Source organism: Macrotis lagotis, chromosome X (genome assembly GCF_037893015.1).
Source record: "Macrotis lagotis isolate mMagLag1 chromosome X, bilby.v1.9.chrom.fasta, whole genome shotgun sequence".
Taxonomy (NCBI): domain Eukaryota; kingdom Metazoa; phylum Chordata; class Mammalia; order Peramelemorphia; family Peramelidae; genus Macrotis; species Macrotis lagotis.
The window spans coordinates 607,997,974-608,019,076 of record NC_133666.1 but is presented as its reverse complement, the minus strand read 5'-3'; the positions used below and the strand labels follow the sequence as shown (position 1 = coordinate 608,019,076).

General features: G+C 33.9%; 1 protein-coding gene across 2 annotated transcripts in view; it reads left to right on the top strand.

The window, feature by feature from the left end:
• FAM135B (family with sequence similarity 135 member B) overlaps positions 1-21,103 on the top strand; it is a 510,321-nt gene that overhangs the window by 244,852 nt on the left and 244,366 nt on the right. For both annotated transcript variants that reach the window (XM_074202646.1, XM_074202647.1), the window contains exon 3: positions 12,003-12,082. In XM_074202646.1, coding sequence (XP_074058747.1) covers positions 12,003-12,082 — 80 coding nt within the window. The remainder of the gene's footprint in view (positions 1-12,002; positions 12,083-21,103) is intronic.

The window sequence follows — 21,103 nt, the reverse complement described above, 5'->3', positions numbered from 1 at the left end:
TTTTATTTTTCAATTTTTCAGTGATTATTTCTGTCATGTTATCCTTATTATTACTTTGTATCATTCCTAGTGTGTAACTGTGGTGTAGTCTGATGCCAAATATTCCTCTCCAATGATATTTGAATAATTCTCAGGTTTGTTTTTTCAGATTCTAGCATTCCATGAATCAGTCATAGAATGATTTATTGATTTTAAAATGGACTTTGATTAAGGATGTAACATTCAATAACCTAATATATTTGTTCTGGTGCAAAGAGTCTGGTGAAAAGCAAACACTAAATAAATACCTATTCATTTTTGGAATTGTTAAAATAGTTATAAATCATTATCAATATTTTTTCCATAATTTTCCCAGTTTGGGGTTAATATTATTTATCCACATAGAGATAGCTTAATTGAATGTCATTTATTTTCTCATTTGTGGTATTCCTAATATTTTTGTATTTTTAAAATTTTGCTCTAACAAACTGTTAGACAGATGATTCAACAAGAGCACTACCACAAATGAAACAATTTTCTTTCCATTATAATGGTCATTAGGTCCAATGCATTCTAATTCTTTTCTTTTATTCTAATTTTTCCTTCATTTTCCAGAATCAATAATGATAGTTATATTTTTGTAATGACAAGGTTTATAAAGCATGTTAAAATGGTCTTCTCATTTTATGTTCACAAGAACACTAGTAGAAAGGTACTATTATTATCCCCATTTTATAGATGAGTTAACTGACATGCAAAAGTATGGTCAAGGTCAAAATTTGGTCAAGGTCACAAAGCTAATGAACACCTGAGGTCAGGGGTCAAATTTGTTCTTGTCTTCCTGATTCTAGGTCTACTGTTCTATTCATTATATCACCTAGCTAACTATTATGTCAACTATCTTCCCATGAATTAATTATGTAACCTTGAACAAATTGCTCACACCTTCCAGATCTTCCTTTTCTTACTTTAAAAAAAGATATTAAGTAAGCAATACACAGCAGTAAATGATCATAACAATCTATTGTTTGAAAAGCTCAAAGATACAAGATTTAAGAACACACCATTTGACAAAAATTGCTTGGAAAACTGGAATGTAATTTGTTAGAAACTAGGCATAGAACACCTTCTTATACTATATACCAAGATAAGGTCAAAACGGATAAATAACTGAGGAAAGCATGGGAAAAAAATGTACTTCTCAGATCTCTGAATAAAGGAAAGAGTTTTTAATTGAACAAGAGATAGAGATTATGAGAAGTAAAATAATTTTAACTACATGAAATTAAAAAGCTTTTGCACAAAAAATTAATATAACCAAAATCAGAATAAAAAAAGTAAATGTATCTACAAGGTATCTTCTAGGTCTAATATTCTATGATTCTTTGTTTTGATATTCTGAAAGATTAGTATTCATATCATAATTGATATAAAAATTTATCTATCTATCTATCTGTTTATCTATCTATCTATCTATCTATCTATCTATGTATATGTCATAGTGAAGTCTTTCCCATTAATGCATCATCATGGCAGGGTAGTATCTCCTCTTTCCCAAAGACTTTGTTTCATATGTACAGATTTTGGAAACTGACTTTCAAAACAGGAAGATTATTCAAGTAAGCTCCTAGAAATGGACCTGTGTCTATTTTCTGACTAGCAGAAGAGTAGAGTGCTTCACCATCCAAAATTTGGTCATCAATATGTGGCATTTTGAGCCTCTAAGATGCATGAATATAATTTGATCCACCATGAACGGATTTTAGTTTTCTAAAAAAAAAATTGATATCTTTCCTGATAAAATCATTTCTTCTACCTCATACTCAAGATATAGAAAGGCAACTTTGTATTTCTCTCATTAGTTGCCATCTTCTCCTTCTTTCTATTTTTTTTTTTTGCAAGGCAATGGAGTTTCATGACTTGCCTAAGGTCATGCAGCTAGGAAATTATTAAGTGCCTGAGGTTGGATTTGAACTCAGGTCTTCCTGACTCCAGAGTCAGTGCTCTATTCACTGCATCACCCAACTGTTCCCCCCCCAACACACCCCAAGTATTTTTTTTTGGCAAGGCAATGGGGTTAAATGATTTGCCCAAGGTTGCACAGCTAATTAGTATTAAGTGTCTGAGTATAGTCTCTTAATTAGTAGTTCTTGAAGAAATAAATTAGTAAATTATAGAAGAATTCTCTTCTTAGTTTTTCTTATTTTAATTAGTTTTTTTATGGTTTTTTTTTTTTTGCAAGGCAAATGGGGTTAAGTGGCTTGCCCAAGGCCACACAGCTAGGTAATTATTAAGTGTCTGAGACCAGCTTTGAACCCAGGTACTCCTGACTCCAGGGCCAGTGCTTTATCCACTGCGCCACCTAGCCACCCCTTAATTAGTTTTTTAAATGCAGAAGCTATGCCTAATATTATATGTTCATATGTGTGCAGGTTATTTCTTATGTTGCAAATACATAAGTTAAAGAGTGAATACCCCTAGGAGGCCTGGTGCTATTTTACCTATCTTTTTGTTTGTTTCTTTTTACTTAGCACTTAGCACTTTTTTTACTTAGTACTTAGCACTTTTCCCAGATTATAGAATACTTATAAATAAAATTTTTTTGATTGATTGAGTTGCACATGATATGAAATTCTCCTTTCTCTCATCTCAGCCCTTTGTTTTGTTCTCTTCTGGATGTATGATATTCTACTTCTTTTTTTTTTTTTTATTTGGACTAGGCAATGGGGTTAAGTGACTTGCTGAAAGTCACACAGCTAGGTAATTATTGTCTGAGGCTGGATTTGAATTCAGGTCCTCCTGACTCCAGGGTCTATGCTCTATATACTGTTATATATTTCTATTTTTAAATTATTTAATTTATTTCATTAAATATTTCCCAATAATACTTAATTTTTAAAAAAATTTTCAGGTAACAATTCTTTCCCTCTCTTCCATTCTTTTAAAGACATCAAATGCTTTAATTTCAACTGTACATATGAGGTAATCCCAAACAAATTTTCATATTAGCTGAGTTGCAAAAAAAACCACAAACTAAATAGAGCAATAAAAATAAAGTAAAAAAATGATATGATTTAATCCACATTCAGAGTTCATTAGATTTCTTTCTAGAGGTGGAGAGAATCATTTATCACAGTTCATTTGGAATTGTCTTGGATCATTTTCTTGATCAAAGTGGTTAAATCTTTCACAGTTGATAATCTTTACAATATTGCTATTACTGTATCTATCATTTTTCTGAATTTCCTTACTTTACTTTTCATGAGTTCACATAAATCTTCCCAGATTTTTCTGAAACTATCCTGCTTGTTGTTTCTTATAGCAAAGTAGTATTCCATCACAATCATATGCCACAACTTTTTCATCCATTCCCTAATTGATGAATATCCCCTAGATTTCTAATTCTTTATCATCATGAAAAGAGTCACTATAAATATTTGTCATACATTCATGTTCTTTTCCTTTTCTTTGATCTCTTTGGGATACAAAACTAGTAGTGGTATTTCTGAGGCAAAGGGTATGCATAGTTTTATAAATTTTTGCGGTAGTTTTAAATTATTATCCAGAGTTGTTAAACTAGTTCACAAATCTACCACTAATGAGTTACTCCCTCAATTTCTCCACATCTTTTCTAACCTTTGTCATTTTCCTTTACTGTCATGTTAGCCACACTGATAATGTGAGGTGATATCTCAGAGTAACTGTTTTAATTTGCATTTCTCTAATTAGGTGTTAGTGTAGTTTTTCATGAAACTATTGATAGCTTGAATTTATTTCTCTAAAAACTGTGCATATATTTTTATTGTTTATCAACTGGAGAATGTTTTCTTATTTTTATAAATTCAGTTCAATTAACAATGTCTTTGAAAATTGAGTACTTCCTGTCAGAGAAACTTGCTGTCATTTTTTTCTGTTTCCTGTTTTCATTTTAATTTTGTCTGTATAAATGTTGTTTGCACAAAAGCTTTTAAATTTCATGTAATTAAAATGATCTCTTTTAATTTCTGTAATCATTACTTTTTCTTATTTGGTCATAAATTCTTTTTCTTTAGCCAAAGATCTGAAAGGTCTATTTTGCTATACTTTCCCATTTTACTTAATTTATTCATTTTAATCCTATGATATGAAATATTGTTCTATGCTTAGTTTCTGTTTTCCAGTTTTTCCTGAAATTTTTGTTCTTATACCAAAAGCTTGAATTATTCCTTTCATTAAACTCTAGATTGCTTATAATCACTAACTACTATGTTATCTATTCCACTAATCCACCACTCTATTTCTTAGTACAGGGTTGTTTGATGATTACTGAAAGGTAATATAGTTCAGAATCTGGAATTGCTAGACAATCTTTGTTTCTTACTATACTTATAGTAATTGCAATGCAAATTCCTTGAGAGCAGGAGATAACTCAGTAAAATATATGTATACTCAGAATATGATATGATAAAGCGATGGTGGGAAGTATAAACATATATTTTTAGACTTGTTTTAGTATTTGATTGGGTTTACCCATTTAGTCATATTAATGTAAAACTAGTATTCTATGGTTGGAGAAGATTTCTTGCAAAGTCATCAGCTTCCTTTAGTTCCATTCTGCATTTGAAAGAGTTATTTTCTTCAGAGAATTTTTTCATCTCCTTTTCCAGTTGGCCAATTCTGCTTTTTAAGGCATTCTTCTCTTCATTTGACTCTTGTTTTGCTTTTTTACATTAGGCCTAAACTAGTTTTTAACATATTATTTTCTTCAGTATTTTTTTTTGTATATCTTTCACCAAGCTATTGGTTTGGTTTTCATGATTTTTCTGCATCACTCTCATTTCTCCTCCCAATTTTTCCTCCATCTCCCTTAGTTGCTTTTCAAAGTGTTTTTCTGAACTCATCCATAGTCTGAGCCCATTTCCCTATATATCTTGGAGGTTTTGGATGTGGAAGCTTCGATTTTGTCATCATCTGAGTATGTGTTTTGATCTTCCATGGTACTAAAGTAATTCTCTATGGTCAGATTCTTCTTTTTCTGTTGTTTACTCATTTCATCAGCCCAAGACAGCACTTCCAAAGCTTTGGGTTTTGGGGGTTTTTTGGGGACACCACCACTGAGACCTTTATTCCTCCAAGGTCTTATGGGTCTTATGTTCTCTTGCCTGTGCTTTGATATGTAGATCAAGCCCCCCCACCCCATACTCCCCTCTACCCTGGAGCTGTAAGGAGGGATTCAGCTTGGTTACTTAGTATGGAAGCCCAAACTGCAACCTGGATCTGAGTGTAGGCTAGCAACAGAGTCCTACCACCAGGAGAGCAGAGAAATCTCTTCATACTTCCCTTACCGTCTCTGGGGGTGCAGTCTACTTTCTCCAGATTCTTACTGCAAATTCTGGGCCTGGTGCTACTCGACTCCACACTCATTCTGGTGTAGCAGAGTTCTCTCACTCACCCTTCAAGCTGTTGCCAGTGATCTTTGGGCTGCACTGGGTTGCCCTGTGGTCTTGGTTTTTTCCCAACCCCCGGTCCTGGTGAAACATACCTTTCCCACAGAACTTCTAAGCTATCTTAGACTGGGAAATGCATCACTCAGTCTTTCTGTTGATTCTTCCCCTCTAAATTTTGACTAGAGTCATAATTTGTTGACTTTTGGAGTTTGGGCAGGGGAGGAATTCCTGGGAAATGCTGCCTTCATGCCACCATCTTGGCTCTGCCTCCCCAAAATCACTCTTTCTTAATAAAACTTTGACAACTAGGTGATCCATAAGTTTGACTTTGAAAAAAGACTCAGATTTAATTACAGAAATGTGGGAAGGATTTTTTATCCCAAACATAAGAAATGATTTATGCAAATGTATAGAGAAATAAAAGTACAACATGTAATCCAAGTATCCTCAGTTGTCTTGTTTGATCCTAACATAGTACATGAAAGATTCAAGTGACACTTTCTTATTGTTTAGAGCCTAATTGTGGAGGGTATAATGTCAGACATAATGATAAAAATAATGCACTAAAAGCCCAACTATTTGCCCATGTCATAATAAGAGATAGCAATGACAACAGTAATATATGCTCTAAGACTGGCATATTATTAGGAATCTTTAAGTTCTGGCCAGATGGACTTTAGTGATACCAGTAAAGTTAACACCCTCCCCAATGTATTATAACTGTACCTTTAAATCTACAGAATAGAAAGGAGCTTACAGTCTCTTGACCTCTTCAAGACATGTGATGATGTTCAACTTGACACAGAAAACAGCAGAGAAACTGTTTTGGTGCCACAAGGATACAAAATGTATAAGTTCGAATCTGATATTCTATTACCCACTGGCAGTTCTTATGATGTTCATCATAAAGGAAACAGAGATTTTGAATATGTAAGACATGTATATATATATTTATGTATAATACATATAAATTATGCATGCATTCACATGTTTAAATATAGTTCTATATATAAATATTGTTTACATATATGTAAACATGTATAAACTATGTATATAAGTATTTATATATATATATATGTTTTTCTGTGCATTCCCATATATCTTCATATGTTCAGTCATATTTTCTTCATGTTTCTTATTAGTTTAATAGGTATATAATGGATAGAGAGATTAATAGATCTTTTGATAGGCAGTAAGATGATAGATCAATATATCTGTTGAGATATATATATATATATATATATGTTGATAGATAGATATCCTATTTTTTATTTTCATAGAAGACTGTTGTGAGAAAAGAGGCAGTAGAAAAGAGATTATGAGAAGTATAAAGAGGAGGGGATTTACACTAATGAAGTAGGTCAAAGCTGAGCTTTAAGCACAAAAATTCAATAAAACTAGGGACAATTGGAGGAGGATTTTACCAATTTGAATTCTGTGATTTTTTTAAAGTATGGCTAAAGATTGCAGTCTATAATGAATAAAGATTATATTATAGTTCATAGTAAATACATTTCAGTAATTATTGGAGATATTGTAGCAGGTGTTTGTATAGGAAAATGAAGTGTTTTAAGATTATTTTGACCCAAAATGAAATGGGATCACTTTTACCAAAATGCAAACAAATCCTGGTTAAAATTTCAAAAAAATCAAGTAGAGATAAATTGCTCCTCAAAAAATCACTCATTCTTGATAAAACCAGTAAAGACCTCAAAAAAAACCTGCCAGTTTGAGGATTTGGTAGTGATTTTTCTACAGTGTAGTATGGAGTTGAAAGAATTAGAAAAAAACAGAATATCAAGATAATCTACTTCAATGCAAATATACACACCTGAAATCTTTTAATTTTAGTTATAATACTAATGGAACTGGCAGACTCATACCACAGAGGGAATGCTGAACTTTGAAAAGATTAGTTAACTCCTTGTTGTAGATTTACAGAACTAGAGAAATGGAACTAGAACAAGGCCATACAGTATTATACCACTCCTTATTTAATGTTATTTCTGTCATATATTTAATCCAACAGAGAGATCAACAGGCTCTGGTGTCCTGGGGACACAACTGATTTAAACCCTGGGAAAAGTAGACTTTTTTCTAAAAGTGAAGTTAATATACAATCATAAAATTTCAACTTCATAGTGAAGATAAAGGGTATAGGAATCAAATTTTGTGAACTCAATGACAGATAAACACATATATATGAATTACGTGTATATATATATATATATATATATATATATATATATATATATATGTGTGTGTGTGTGTGTGTGTGTGTGTGTGTGTGTATTTGTATATTTTTCTGTGCCTACTCATATATCTTCATATATTCAGTTATATTTCCTTCATGTTTCTTATTAGTTTAATAGGGATATAATGGATAGAGAGATTAATAGATCTTTTGATAGGTAGGCAGTAAGATGATAGATAGGCAGATCAATATATGTATTGATATATACCAAAAATGTTGAACTTAATATAGTACTACATTTGTTCTAGTTCATTTGCATACTACTACACTATTAAAAGATGAGAATTGTAAGAATAACACTGTATCTTCCAATTTAATGTTAATGCATTTTTTACAAAACATTCATGGATTTTATCACCAAAATAATGTATGAAAAATTATGAGAAAGCATTTTATTACTGAGGAGCAAAATGAGAGTGATAAATAATAACAACATTGTAAGGAACCAATGATTATTATTCAAAAGTAATTTGCAAAGTATCTGAAAATGACTTGACATTTTAATTCCTTTTATTAATGATTACAAAATATTAGACTCAGTTCGACATTTATGTTCAAAACATTCAAATATGTAAAATATTTACACGTATAATGAAAATAGTTGAGTATGTGATGTCCATATGGACAAAAAGTTCTTTTTAATAGGACATCAGCGCAAGGATATCGGGAATATTTGATTTTTAATAGCATTTCTTAGAGATACCCATTATGGTTCTTCCTAGTTTTAACTCCATCTTCTTTTTAAATTAGAATAAAGGAATCAAAAAGGATTTATTAATTGCCTACTATATTGGCATGGTACAAAGACTACAGATATATTGTATGACCTTGTTAATTCTTTCATTTAAGAAGCTTATATTCTAAGAGAGAGAGACAATTTATAGAAAATAGTCCAAAGAAAAATTATTTAATTTGAGAAATCAAAGGGGTCATGGGTGTTATAAGAAGGCAATCAATTTACATGACCTTTCTGGAATCAGTACTTAAGATTTTTATTGATAATATGATTTATAGTTCTCAGAACAAAGGTGGATGGGAAGTGAAGTCTGTATGTATGCATGTATCTATCTATCTATCGATTGTAGCAGAAGGGTAAAATGATGGCTAAAGAAGAAAAAGCATGAAAGAACCTGAAGTTGGCCAGATAAAGAGAGGTCTTACCTATTAGAACATATTTGGTCCAGGTCCAGAGTCCTAAATCTCTTCTTGGTAAATGTTTGGAGGTTCTTTTGGAAAGATTTTTGCAGTAGTAGCAGGTCAGAAAATGGAGAGGGTCAAAGAGTATGGTAAATTTTGTAACCAGATAGGTATATTGCTGTCTCAACATTTAGGACAACCTGATTCTAGTTCTAAACTTTCACCTTGTCATAGTTCTTTGAAGTTCAATTGGAAAGCTCAGTAGCAGCAGTAGCAGCAACATTGTCAGATAAGAAGGGAATGAAAACATCATTGGGAGTGAGGAAATTTATATCGAGTAAGTTATCAATAAGGCTAACCTGGACCATGGCAGAAGTTCCAAACAACCTCCTGATAACAGTTATTGGAGGTTCAGAGTACAGCAGCATTGTCAAGGTGGAAGATGACTGGAATGAATGATTAGATAAGAAATAGTATTTTCAACATATTTTAACACATTAAAAGCCTTTTCAGTAAATGATCAATTTTTGAGCTTGATCAAGTTTTGATGACTAAAAGGATGCTGTCAACAGAAATGGATGAGGTTTTTCAGAGTTAATGAACACAATTGAGTTTGAAAGACCAGTGTGCCAATAATATAGCACTTGAACTATGTAACTTATACTCATTGTTCAATATATAAGATTTGTTCAATACATGTAGAGGATATAATTGAAATCATATGAGTGGATAAGATAAGGGATTATGATGGCAAATGTTAAGCAATTAAGACTACAGGGAAAATATGTGTGCAAGATATGCTTTTTTTTTAAAAGAAAGATTTTATTTATTTTGAGTTTTATCATTTTCCCCCATTCTTGCTTCCCTCCCCCCACCCCCCACAAAAGGCAGTCTGTTAGTCTTTATATTGTTTCCATGGTATAGGTTGATTTAAATTGAATGTGATGATAGAGAAATCATATTCTTAAGGAAGAAAAATGGAGTATAAGAGATATCAAAATTACATAATCAGATAAGATAACAATTTTTGTTTTTGCACATTGAAGGTAATAGTCTTTGGTCTTTCTTCAAACTCCACAATTCTTTCTCTAGATATAGATAGTATTCTTCATTTTAGAAAGCCCCAAATTGTCCATGATTGTTGCACTGCTGGAAAGAGCAAGTCCATCAAGGTTGATCATCACCTCCATGATGCTGTTAGGGTGTACAGTGTTTTTCTGGTTCTGCTCATCTCAGTCAGCTTCAGTTAATGCAAATCCTTCAATACTTTCCTGTATTCCCATCCCTCCTTGTTTCTAATAGACCAATAGTGTTCCATGACATACATATACCACAGTTTGTTAAACCATTCCCCAATTGAAGGACATTCACTTATTTCCAATTCTTTGTCACCACAAACAGGGCTGCTATGAAGACTTTTGTACAAGTGATCTTTTTTTGCCCTTTTTAATCTCTTTGGAGTATAGACCCAGTAGTAGTATTACTGGATCAAAGGGTATGCACATTTTTGTTGCCCTTTGGACATAATTCCAAATTGCTTTCCAGAAAGGTTGGATGAATTCACAACTCCACCAAGAAATGTCCCAGATTTCCCACATCCCTTCCAAGATTGATCATTATCCTTTCTGGTCATATTGGCCAGCCTGAAAGGTGGGAGCTGGTAACTCAGAGATGCATTGATTTGCATTTCTCTAATAAATAGTGATTTAGAACAATTTTTCATATGACTATGGATCGCTTTGATTTCCTCATCTGTAAATTGCCTTTGCATATCCTTTGGCATTTGTCAATTGGGAAATGACATCTTTTCTGAAAGTTTGACTCAGTTCTCTGTATATTTTCAAAATCTGTCCTCTGTTAGAAATACTAGTTGTAAAAATTGGTTCCCAATTTACTACATTTCTTTTGATCTTGGTTACAGTGGTTTTGTCTGTGCAAAAGCTTTTTAATTTAATGTAATCAAAATTATCTAGTTTGTTTTTAATGATGTTCTCTATCTCTTCTGTGGTCATAAACTGCTTCAGTTTCCATAGATCTGACAGATATACTGCTTTCTTTTTTCTGAGATACGGTTATTTAGGTTTTTAATTTACTCTTCATTTAACCTGGATAACTTATATGTTTTTAAATATTAGATTGTCAAATTTATTGGCATAGATTTGGGCAAAATAATTCTAAATTATTACTTTAATTTCTTCTTCATTGGTGGTGAGTTCACCATTTTCATTTATGATACTAGCAATTTGGTTTTCTTCTTTTTTATTCTTAAGATGCACTTTTCACTTTAATCTGCAGTATTAATTTTCTATCATTTTCTTTGTCTAGACAATCAACAAAACAGTAACTCAAGTCATGATTTGGAGCCCTTGCCTATTTTTATGACATATATGCTACATTGAAAATTTCATGATGGCCTCAGTCTGTAAAAGATGGTTCTAAACCACCCCTGGATAAGGTCATCATAAGAATGAATGAGATTAACAAGGAAGACAGAAAAAACAAGACAGAAAAATGGATCTTGAGAAACAACTAAATATGAATTTATGTTTGGAATAAAAGTGGCCTAGTAAAGGATATTATGAATTGAGAAAGGTAGAAAGAGAGCCAGCAGAATGTAATATCACAGAAACTGATGGATAAAAATGTCAAGAATGAAAAGTTGATTCACAGAGTCAGGGGAAGCAGATAGGTCTAAGATAAGGATTGAGAAAAAGCCAATAGATTTTTGCAAATAAGAGGCGACCTGTAACAAAGTAGTCTCATTAAGGTGGCAGAAAGAAGCCAGAAATTAGGCCATTGAGGCCTGAACTGGGAATGAAAAATGAATTGGAGGGAAACATTGAGCTAATATTTTTTAGATTTTTTTCAGTAATGGTATAATGATTAGAAAATAATATCTGGAGAGGATGGATTGGGCCAAGAACTGGCTAGTGGAAGGAATGGATGGTGATGATGATGATGATGATGGATATCTTTGATTATTATGTTTCATATTTAAATAGAGCATTATATTAACTATATTCTTATTTTGTTTATTATAATGCCACTTTATCAATGCCACTTTTATTTAATTATTTTTTGTTATTATATTATGAGCTATACTTTGATTATGAATGCCACTAGAAGAGGCAGCATTTTCTCCCCCTGTTTTATAATAAAAAAACCAGTACTCTATGACAGCAAATTTTTCTTTCCTTTGTTCATAGGCATTACCAAGTCCGAGTTACCTTGAAGGTCCCTTCAAGAATTCCCCACAGGCTGAGTGTTAAGATTGGTGGGCAAACAGGTAAGTCTGGAATGGAAAGGAAAAGGGGTCATTGCATGCATCCAGAGTTTGATGACTCTTATCTGGAGGGGAGGACCATTATATGAAATGGCAATTGCAGGGTCTTCCAGAAGAGGAAGAATTTAAATATGTCATCAAAAATTATTTGCTTTATGGTATCTCTAGACACTTGCATTAGAATCATCATAGTTTCCAAAGTGAACCAAGTCTTAATGATGGCTTTTAGCAAAGGATCAGTTTTGAATGTGGGAGAAGAGTATTGAAGCTGATCTGCTTTTATTTGTATATATATATATATATATATGTATATATATATATTATTATTATTATTATTATTGATACCATTTTGTTGATGAGGAACCTGAGGGTCAGAGAGGTTAAGTTACTTGTTCATTGTACTACTATTGGACTATTGAAATCATTGTACCATTGGAAACATACTACTAATATACCACAACTTTCTCATCATATGACTATTATTAGGAAAAGGAAACTTGACCTATGGTTACAATGGTAAAGGGAATTCTTATGTGAGACTCCTTTTGAATTTCTTCACATTCTCTGCAATATATAGTCATGGAGAGTTGTCTGAGGCATAAAGAGGTTCTTTGATTTTCATATAGTCACATAGCCAGTATAAGATCAGAGATCTGACATGAACATAGGTCTCCCTGAATACAAGGAAGAATCTCTTGACTATTCATCAAGAACATGTGAGTTTGTTTGGTATTAGAACACCCTCATAACTACTTGATACTCAGAGTATTTAAGTAACTTTATCCATTATTATATAGCTAGAATATTTCAGAGGTAGGTTTCAAACTAAAGGCTCAGAATTCTAAATGGCAAGTGGAAAATTAAATAACTGAAGATACAAAGGTTAAAGTCATGATTAAGGAAAAAACCAAGTGATCTGTTTAAAATGCCCTCTATATTATACATCATTGCTTTGATCCTCAGATGTGTCACTGATGTTAGAGGAACTCCAAATTTTGCCTTTTTGCCTAACCTTTCCCGCTAGAATTCTTTGCTTTTTAAATATCATTGGTTATGTGACACCTTCTACTGAGTTTTTCCTGATCTCTTTTGCTTCTAATATACTACCATCCCTTGTTCCCACTAAACCTTGCATTTTCTTTGCTTTGTTTTTCTTTTTGATCCCCAGCACTGTGGCAAAAAGTAAATTTTGACTAATAGTGCTTTTAAAAGAATCATTCATTCATCACATGTATGGTATTTTAATCATACTTTTGTGTTTATATTTTACCTCCTCTGTAGAATTCAGATTTTGCATCTACAATCCACGATGGTATATTCTTGAATACATAATAGGCACTTAAATACTTGCTGATAGAGAGAGCTTTCAAATTTTTAACTGTTCTCAGCCAATTTGGATGAAGATTTGTCCAAATGCTGCCTGACTACACTACTAATATGTATTCAGTTACTCAATTAGACTTTTCATAGATAATACATTTTAGCATCTCTTTAGAAAAAATAAAGAACTCCAGATTGGTCTACAAATAACCTTTTATAGGGTTCATTTTTGATCATGTTTATATATTCATTTTTGGCCTCACAACAAAGCCCAGAGACTACTAGTCTTTGAGTGCTCCTGGGGATTGTCTGGGCCAGATTATGCTAATAGGTCACTTCCATTTTCAATAAGTAACTAAGGACTATATCCTTCATATCTTTATTTCCCCTTAGCATAGTTTCCTGGCTTATGGTAGGTGTTTAATAACTGTTTATTGGTTGTATAATTGACCCCTTGCCTCTTTAGTGCTCAGTGGTCACTTCATCCTTCTTATGTGGGAGTATATATAGCTCTGCTCAGTAAGTTATCCCAACCTGAGGCAGTGGTAATAACAAATAAATAATAATAATTAACATTTCTTGAGTGCTTTAAGGTTTTGCTTTATTTAGTTTCAAAACTAAGATTAAAGTGAATACCTGGGTATGGAAATTTCTAGAAAATTGGTACTTGGGAAGATGATACAATGATAAAATTCAAAATTATTTGATATACAAGTAGACAACATAAAAGCATACACATTCACCATGGCTTTATAGAGGTTTGTTCCTACATACGAGAAACTCATTCCAGTCTGAGGTTGAGGGAGATGTGTTAAGGAATGAGAATGGGGTTCCGGTGGCAAGCTATGTATATGAGAACAATAGACTTGTTTGAGAAAAGGTAATTGATGCCAAAGTAGGCTCAAGTGAAACTCAGGTAGGGGGAATTTCTTTATTGGAAACATAAACTAAATGGAACTTCTGATGGCTAACTAAAGCTGCAAGAGAATGAATCAAGGCCCCTGCAGCAGGGCAAAAGTTCAATCAAGAAGATATCTGTCTGACACAGTAAGCATTGTAAAAATTCATGCTGGTTTTGACTATAAGAGCATTAGGAACACAGTCAAAGAGACTTCATATTGGAGGTGTCTTGTATGATCCTCAAAACGGCCCTGTGTGGTAGGTTTTAAAATTATCTTAATTTCACAGATGAAGAAACTGAGTCTGAGATGTTAAATGACTTATCCAAAGTCAGTGTATGGGGTAGAATTCAAACTCAGGTCCTCCAGCCACTAATCCAACCTTTTATCTACTATAGAAAACTAAATTAGATGAATTTGAAGACTTGTTGGATTCTATTATATTTTACATCTGTAAGTTTTAGGAGATAGTTGGGGGAATGATTTGAGTTTTCAAGGGACTAAACTAGATACTCTCCAAAATCACTAATTGAGGGTTCTTTTACATTTGAATTCAGACAAAGCTTTATTATGGAACTAGTGCTAGAAATAAATTTAGAAATCATCTATTCCCAGTCTCTTAACCTTTTGTGTGTGTCATATACCCCCTTGTCAATCTAATGAGGTCTATAGACTTCATCTCAGAATATTTTAAAATGCATAAAATAAAATTTACAAAGTTACAAAGGAAACTGAATTCATTGAAGTTACCAAATCTCTCTCTCTCTCTCTCTCTCTCTCTCTCTCTCTCTCTCTCTCTCTCTCTCTCTCGACAGAATATAGGTTAAGAGTACCTCATCTTATTTTACTACTTAATTTTACAGAGAAAGGAACTGAATCCTAGAGTAGAGAAGTGACTTTTCCTGTATCTCTACAGCATCTCTAGTTTTAGAATTTTTTTTTACATACACATTTTAGAATTCAGTTTTACATAGTTTGCTTTTGATAAAGACTAGGTGAGATGCTTTCTGAATTGTGTTTGGGGGCTCAGCCCTGGAGTTAATGTGTCTGAAAATTATGTCACTGGAAATTATGGTTCCTTTAGAGCCTCCTCCATAGGCATTCTCTGCACCGCTGTGGATTTTCTACTTCCTATATTTGAAAGAACAATCATCAAGTCAAACCTGTCCTCATCCCTTTGCTTTTCTCTCCACAAGCCCCATTGGGGACTAAGGCTTTTGAGCCTCTGTCAGGTCAGGGAAGAAAAGTCAATTCTGCTTCCACCAGGCTGTGTTCTTGAACCAAGACAAAGCTATCTATTGGAGTGTACTGCCTCCTACTACTTAAGAATTTTAAAAATAGCTTTCCATAGGGAAACAGAGCCTTTGCTCCAACATTCAAAGAGAAAGCATTTGTCTGTTAAGGTTACCTGCGGTAAACCTTTTAATGCCAAACAAGCAAGTGCCAGTCATTGCTCATTGGAGCAAGAAAAGATAACACAGAGAATCACTGGGCAATGTAGAAAAATTGCAATCATTAGTTTCTATAAAGTTGTGAGAGGTAATTTCCATCTCCATTAAGTGGAAACATTTAGTCATTTGGAAGCATAGGGGATCAGGGTGGAGAGGAGGTGGTTTGGATTCTGGGGGGTGGGAAAGACATTTGTTTTGAAATGAATATAATCTAATTCCTTTCTTCTCTGCCACTCCGGACCATTAAGACTACTTAAACACCAAATGGGCCTGTTTGCATGGAGGAGTAACAGGTAAGATAGGTGAAACATTTGCTGCGAAACTCAGCAGTAATCTAAAAGAGACAGGGAGCCAAGATGGGGTAGGAAACCCTGGATGGTATGTCTAGGATGGGGTGGAAGTAGGAAGGAGGAGGTTGTGCCTTAGCTGACTAAGAACTAAGAGAGTGGAGGTTACCCTGATTCTCTCCATTTAAAATAGATGGAGAAGGTAAAATCTGTTGGAAGGAACTCTGGAGTTCAAGTCAGGTGTCTAAAGTTGTTCTGCTACTCCTGGGATCCTCTCTAAGTCTCAGTTCCCTCCTCTGAAAAATGAGAATGATGATGCATCTACTTACCTCACAGGGATGCTAAGAGATTTCAAAATGGTAATATTGACAAAGAACTTTTGAATATATTTCTAAAATATTGTTATCATATACTTCATCATCATCTATTTGATCATCACTGTCACTGTTCCCATTATTGTACTATCTAAATTCTTATAACATTGCATCACTGCTGGCCTCAAATGTGATGGGGAGGCTAAATAATCACCACCCCCACTGACCACCCCAGACATAGATGATGGAGACTTAGGTTTGAATTCTGTCTCTTTGTAGAACCATTAGTAGATTATGTGAGCTTATTGGGTAAATTACTTAACCTCAGTTTCCAAGTCTGTGCAATCAGAATAATCACCTGTGCATTTACTATGTCATGGGGGCATTAAAAGCTAACTGATTGCTAAACCTTATCAAAAGTTACAATCTCATCTTTTTAATGACTGGGCTGAATTAGACAATGTCTGAGTTCTCTAGTCCTCAGTCTAGCTATTCTCCCAGTCTACCATGTGCAGACTGCATCTGTGCTAAGGCCTGGGAAAATGAAAAAAAAAATAATGATTGAAATGTAGCTTTTCAAAATAGAAAGGTACAATGCATACACAAATAACCATGAAGGAAAAATGGGAAAAAAGCTAAATGAGGGAGAAAAGCAGAATGTTTTTAATAAGAACATGGAGAATGCCTTGTGATTTATAGAATAAAACTATGAATTTGGTACAGCATCAGTTTCCCTGTTATATGAATGAAAACCCAAGAAGGTACCATCAAATAAATAGTTTGTGTTACAGCCAGAGATCCAATTCAAGTCTTCTCAGTCCAAATCCAGTACTCTTCTCCCCATGTATAAAACTCTGGTCAGGATGGGAGTTTTTTAAAAGAAGATCCTTCTTTTCCTGGTCAACTTGAGTAAGACATCTTTTCCTCTTTAGCACAGTGCCTGATAGATTTTAGGTCCTTAATAAATATTGATTGATTGATTGATTGATTATTCTGTTCCACCACTGATCACCATCAGTTCAAATGTAAAAGGAAAAAAAAAGACATATTACTCACTGGGATATATATGGTTTGTGAATCTGATACTAGTTCTAGCTCTATCTAGCTCTTCTAGTAATTCATTGGGTGATACTGAACAAGTTACAGAGCTCTCCCTCTCCCTCTCCCTCTCCCTCTCCCTCTCTCTCTCTCTCTCTCTCTCCCTCTCCCTCTCCCTTTCCCTCTCCCTCTCCCTCTCCCTCTCCCTCTCCCTCTCCCTCTCCCTCTCCCTCTCCCTCTCCCTCTCCCTCTCCCTCTCCCTCCCCTTCCCCCTCCCTCTCCCTCTCTCAAATAGTAGCTAGTAGCTGGTATTATCAACATAGGAATCTATTATAAGGACACCTAGAAACATAAAAGGATACTTTCACTTAGAGAAACCTTGTTCATGGATACAAACTAATTTAGTTTTATCCACAATATCAACTTTTGTTTCATCCATCAAATGATTCCTGCTTTACAATGAAAATGTGAAAAAATGCTTGTATTAATGTTTTTTTAAACATTCAGATTAACAGGAAATTCTCATCATGCCTTTTACCTCTTCACAGAGTCTCTGGAGAGTTATATATAATTCTCCTTAATTCTTCATCCGAGCTAATTGGAAATGTCACATGGAGAGGTTCAGATAAAGGAATCATCTTTGAAGTGTTTGGCTTTTAATCAAAATGGTCCTAAAAGGAGAATGTTACCTACCCAACCCCACTTAAAAAATAATGAATCCAATTTAGCCACTCTGATTTAGTACAAAGGATCTTTTTTTGAATATTACACCTGGTTTGACAATATGTGAATGTTCAAATATAAAGTCCTCTTCACATTTAAGGCTCTTCACAATCTGGTCCAGTTTTCTCACCATGTATACTCTCCAGTCTAGAGAAAACTTCCTGATTCCCATTCAAACTTAAAGTCAACAAGTTTTTTTTGATTAATCAGTTACTATGTGTCAGACCCTTTATTAAATATTTCCTTGAATTCTATCTTCCATGTCCATGCCTTTGTACTGACCTTCCTTCAAGCATAGAATATTCTTTCTCTCCACTTCTGCCTTTTGACATTATTGACACTTTGGAATTTGAAGGAGAAATACAGAGTTTTAACCCTAGTCCTAAAATAAAATAAATCTACCAAGTACTCCTAAAATTCTTCTTCTTCATTATTGACATTATTGACTTCATTTGTTATTGATGTTATTTATTGTTTGTACTTCTCTCAAAGAAGACCATGACATCAGAGAGGTGATGCCATGACATTAATGGAGTTGAATTTAAATAGGGACAGGGGACTGTGCAAAGTCACCAGCTTTACATTATTCTGCTATGAATGTTGTTGAACAAATTACCTCCCCCTTATAAGGAATTCCAAATTAACTTCCTAAAGAAGAAAATTTGTTCATGTATACACATATATGCAGAATGAAAGACCTTTATGAGCTGATGCCTCTAAGAAAACCAGGGATTCTGAAAAGTTTAACTGGGGAATGAAAACTTCCTAAATAAGAGGGACAGCCAGAGAAAAAGGAGCAGAGGTGGGATATGGAATCATATCATAAATGTTATGTATAATACTCAAATCTTATAGATCCAGAAACTGAGACTTAATAGTAATAGTAAACATGAGCCTATAACCAGATCTCCAAACTCCACAATTCATTTTTTCTATTTCCTATTGTCTTCTCAGATGACTCCTGAACATAATGACTGACCTTTCTTCTAATGAGGAGGTGGCATATGTAGTATAGTGATTATAATTCTTGCTGGGAATTTTGCTGATCTGGAAAATGAGGTGATTAGAACTAAATGATGTATGTGGTTCATTCCAGTCTTCATATTCCATAATTTTTCCATCTGTTTTTTGAGGGGAGTGATGGTAGAGGGGGAACAGACATCACCATTTCAAATAAGTTTATGCTGATTAAGTGCATCCTAGAACAATGTCATATATATATATATATATACATATATATATATGTGTGTGTGTGTGTTTGTGTGTGTGTGTTTAGAAATATCATTACAGTCTTGTAAACCTGTCTAGTACAGAAATAAGAATTAATAACCTTGAAAATAATGTGTTTTTTTATACATTCATTACAAAAAACTTTTCTCTACTCATCACCTTTAATTTACCAACTCTGATGCATTTTTCCTGGATTAGCATCTTCATCTGGAACAGCTTCTGCATGGTAGATGGAGTACTGGGCCTGAAGTCAAAACAACATGAGTTCAAGCTCAGCTTCAGACAATTAGTAGCTGTGTGACCCTGAACAAACTACTTAGCTTCTTTTTTTCCTCAGTTTCTTCTTCTGTAAAATGGGAATAAAAAACCTACCTCATAAAGTTGTGAGAATCAGAGATAATTTTTGTAAAATTCAATTAGCCCAGTATCTGGCAACATAGCATGTAATATAATAAAGCTTATTTCCTCTTCCCTCATATGACAGATAAATAGGTTTTGCTGATTGTCTTCTAAGATCCCTTTTGTTTTGAACCTTTGCTTTCATGATTAGATTTTGTATTTGAGGAAATTGAGATTCAGTGATAGAGTCTTGCCCTAAATTTCTCAGGTGACAAATTGGAGTCCCACTCTGGGAAGCAAGATTCCAAGTCTTGTGCTCTTCCAATATTACCTCTCCTCTTTCTGGAAGCTCTTATAGGAAGGACTTGATTTAATACGAAGCCTTTAATGGATTTATGTGGTTCTTGTTTGTTTGTGAGGCAATTGGGGTTAATCAACTTTCCCAGGATCACACAACTAGGTGTTTAAACAAAATAGTAAATTTTTTATTATCTCAACCCCATGTTGTGTTTCCTTGGGCTATCTTCTTCTTCTGCAACAGTCAAGTCTCTCCCTCTCTGGTCATCCTTGCCTTTCTCACCCCCCCCATTATTCAAATCAAATTTATCCTGAGGATGAAAGGTGAGCTTCAGCTTTTCTGGCTCTTATACATAAAATGTAGACTATGTTCCTCCCTCTTTTCCAGCTTCCATTTATGTGTTGTCTTCTTCCATCAGAATTCAAGCTTCTTGAGGAATAGGATTATTTCATTTTATCTATCTATTGTCAATCAGGAATGCTAGCCTCTAAATTGTGGGTGGCTAGAGGAGAAACAGAACAGGCTAGAGACAGGAGAATCAGGATATAAACAGAAGTTGAATTAACTTCAGAGTGAAGGAAAATGATGTCTCACCCAAAGAAGGTGGGCATAACTGGGACACTTGTGCATTCTTGGTGGAGTTGTGAACTGATCCAACTTTCCTGGAGAGCAACTTGAAACTATACCCCAAAGGCAATAAAACTGCATACCAGCAATACCATTACTAGGTCTGTATCCCAAAGAGAACACAAGAAAAAGGTAAGAATATCATATGTACAAAAACATTTGTAGCAGCTCTTTTTTGTAGTGGCAAAGAATTGTAAATTGAGGGGATGCCCATCAATTGGGAATGACTGAACACATTGTGGTATATGTATGTATGTGATGGAATATTGCTGTTCTATAAGAAATCTTGAGAGTTGGGATTTCAGAAAATCCTGGAACGATTTGCTAAGAATTGATGCTGAGTGAAATGAGCAGAAATAGAACATTATACACATTAACAGCAATATTGTGTAATAATCAACTTTGATCTTTGATGTATTTGCTCATCTCAGCTTATCTCAGGTCAATAACCAAAGACAATTCTAAAGGACTTATGGTGGAAAATACCATTAGCATCTA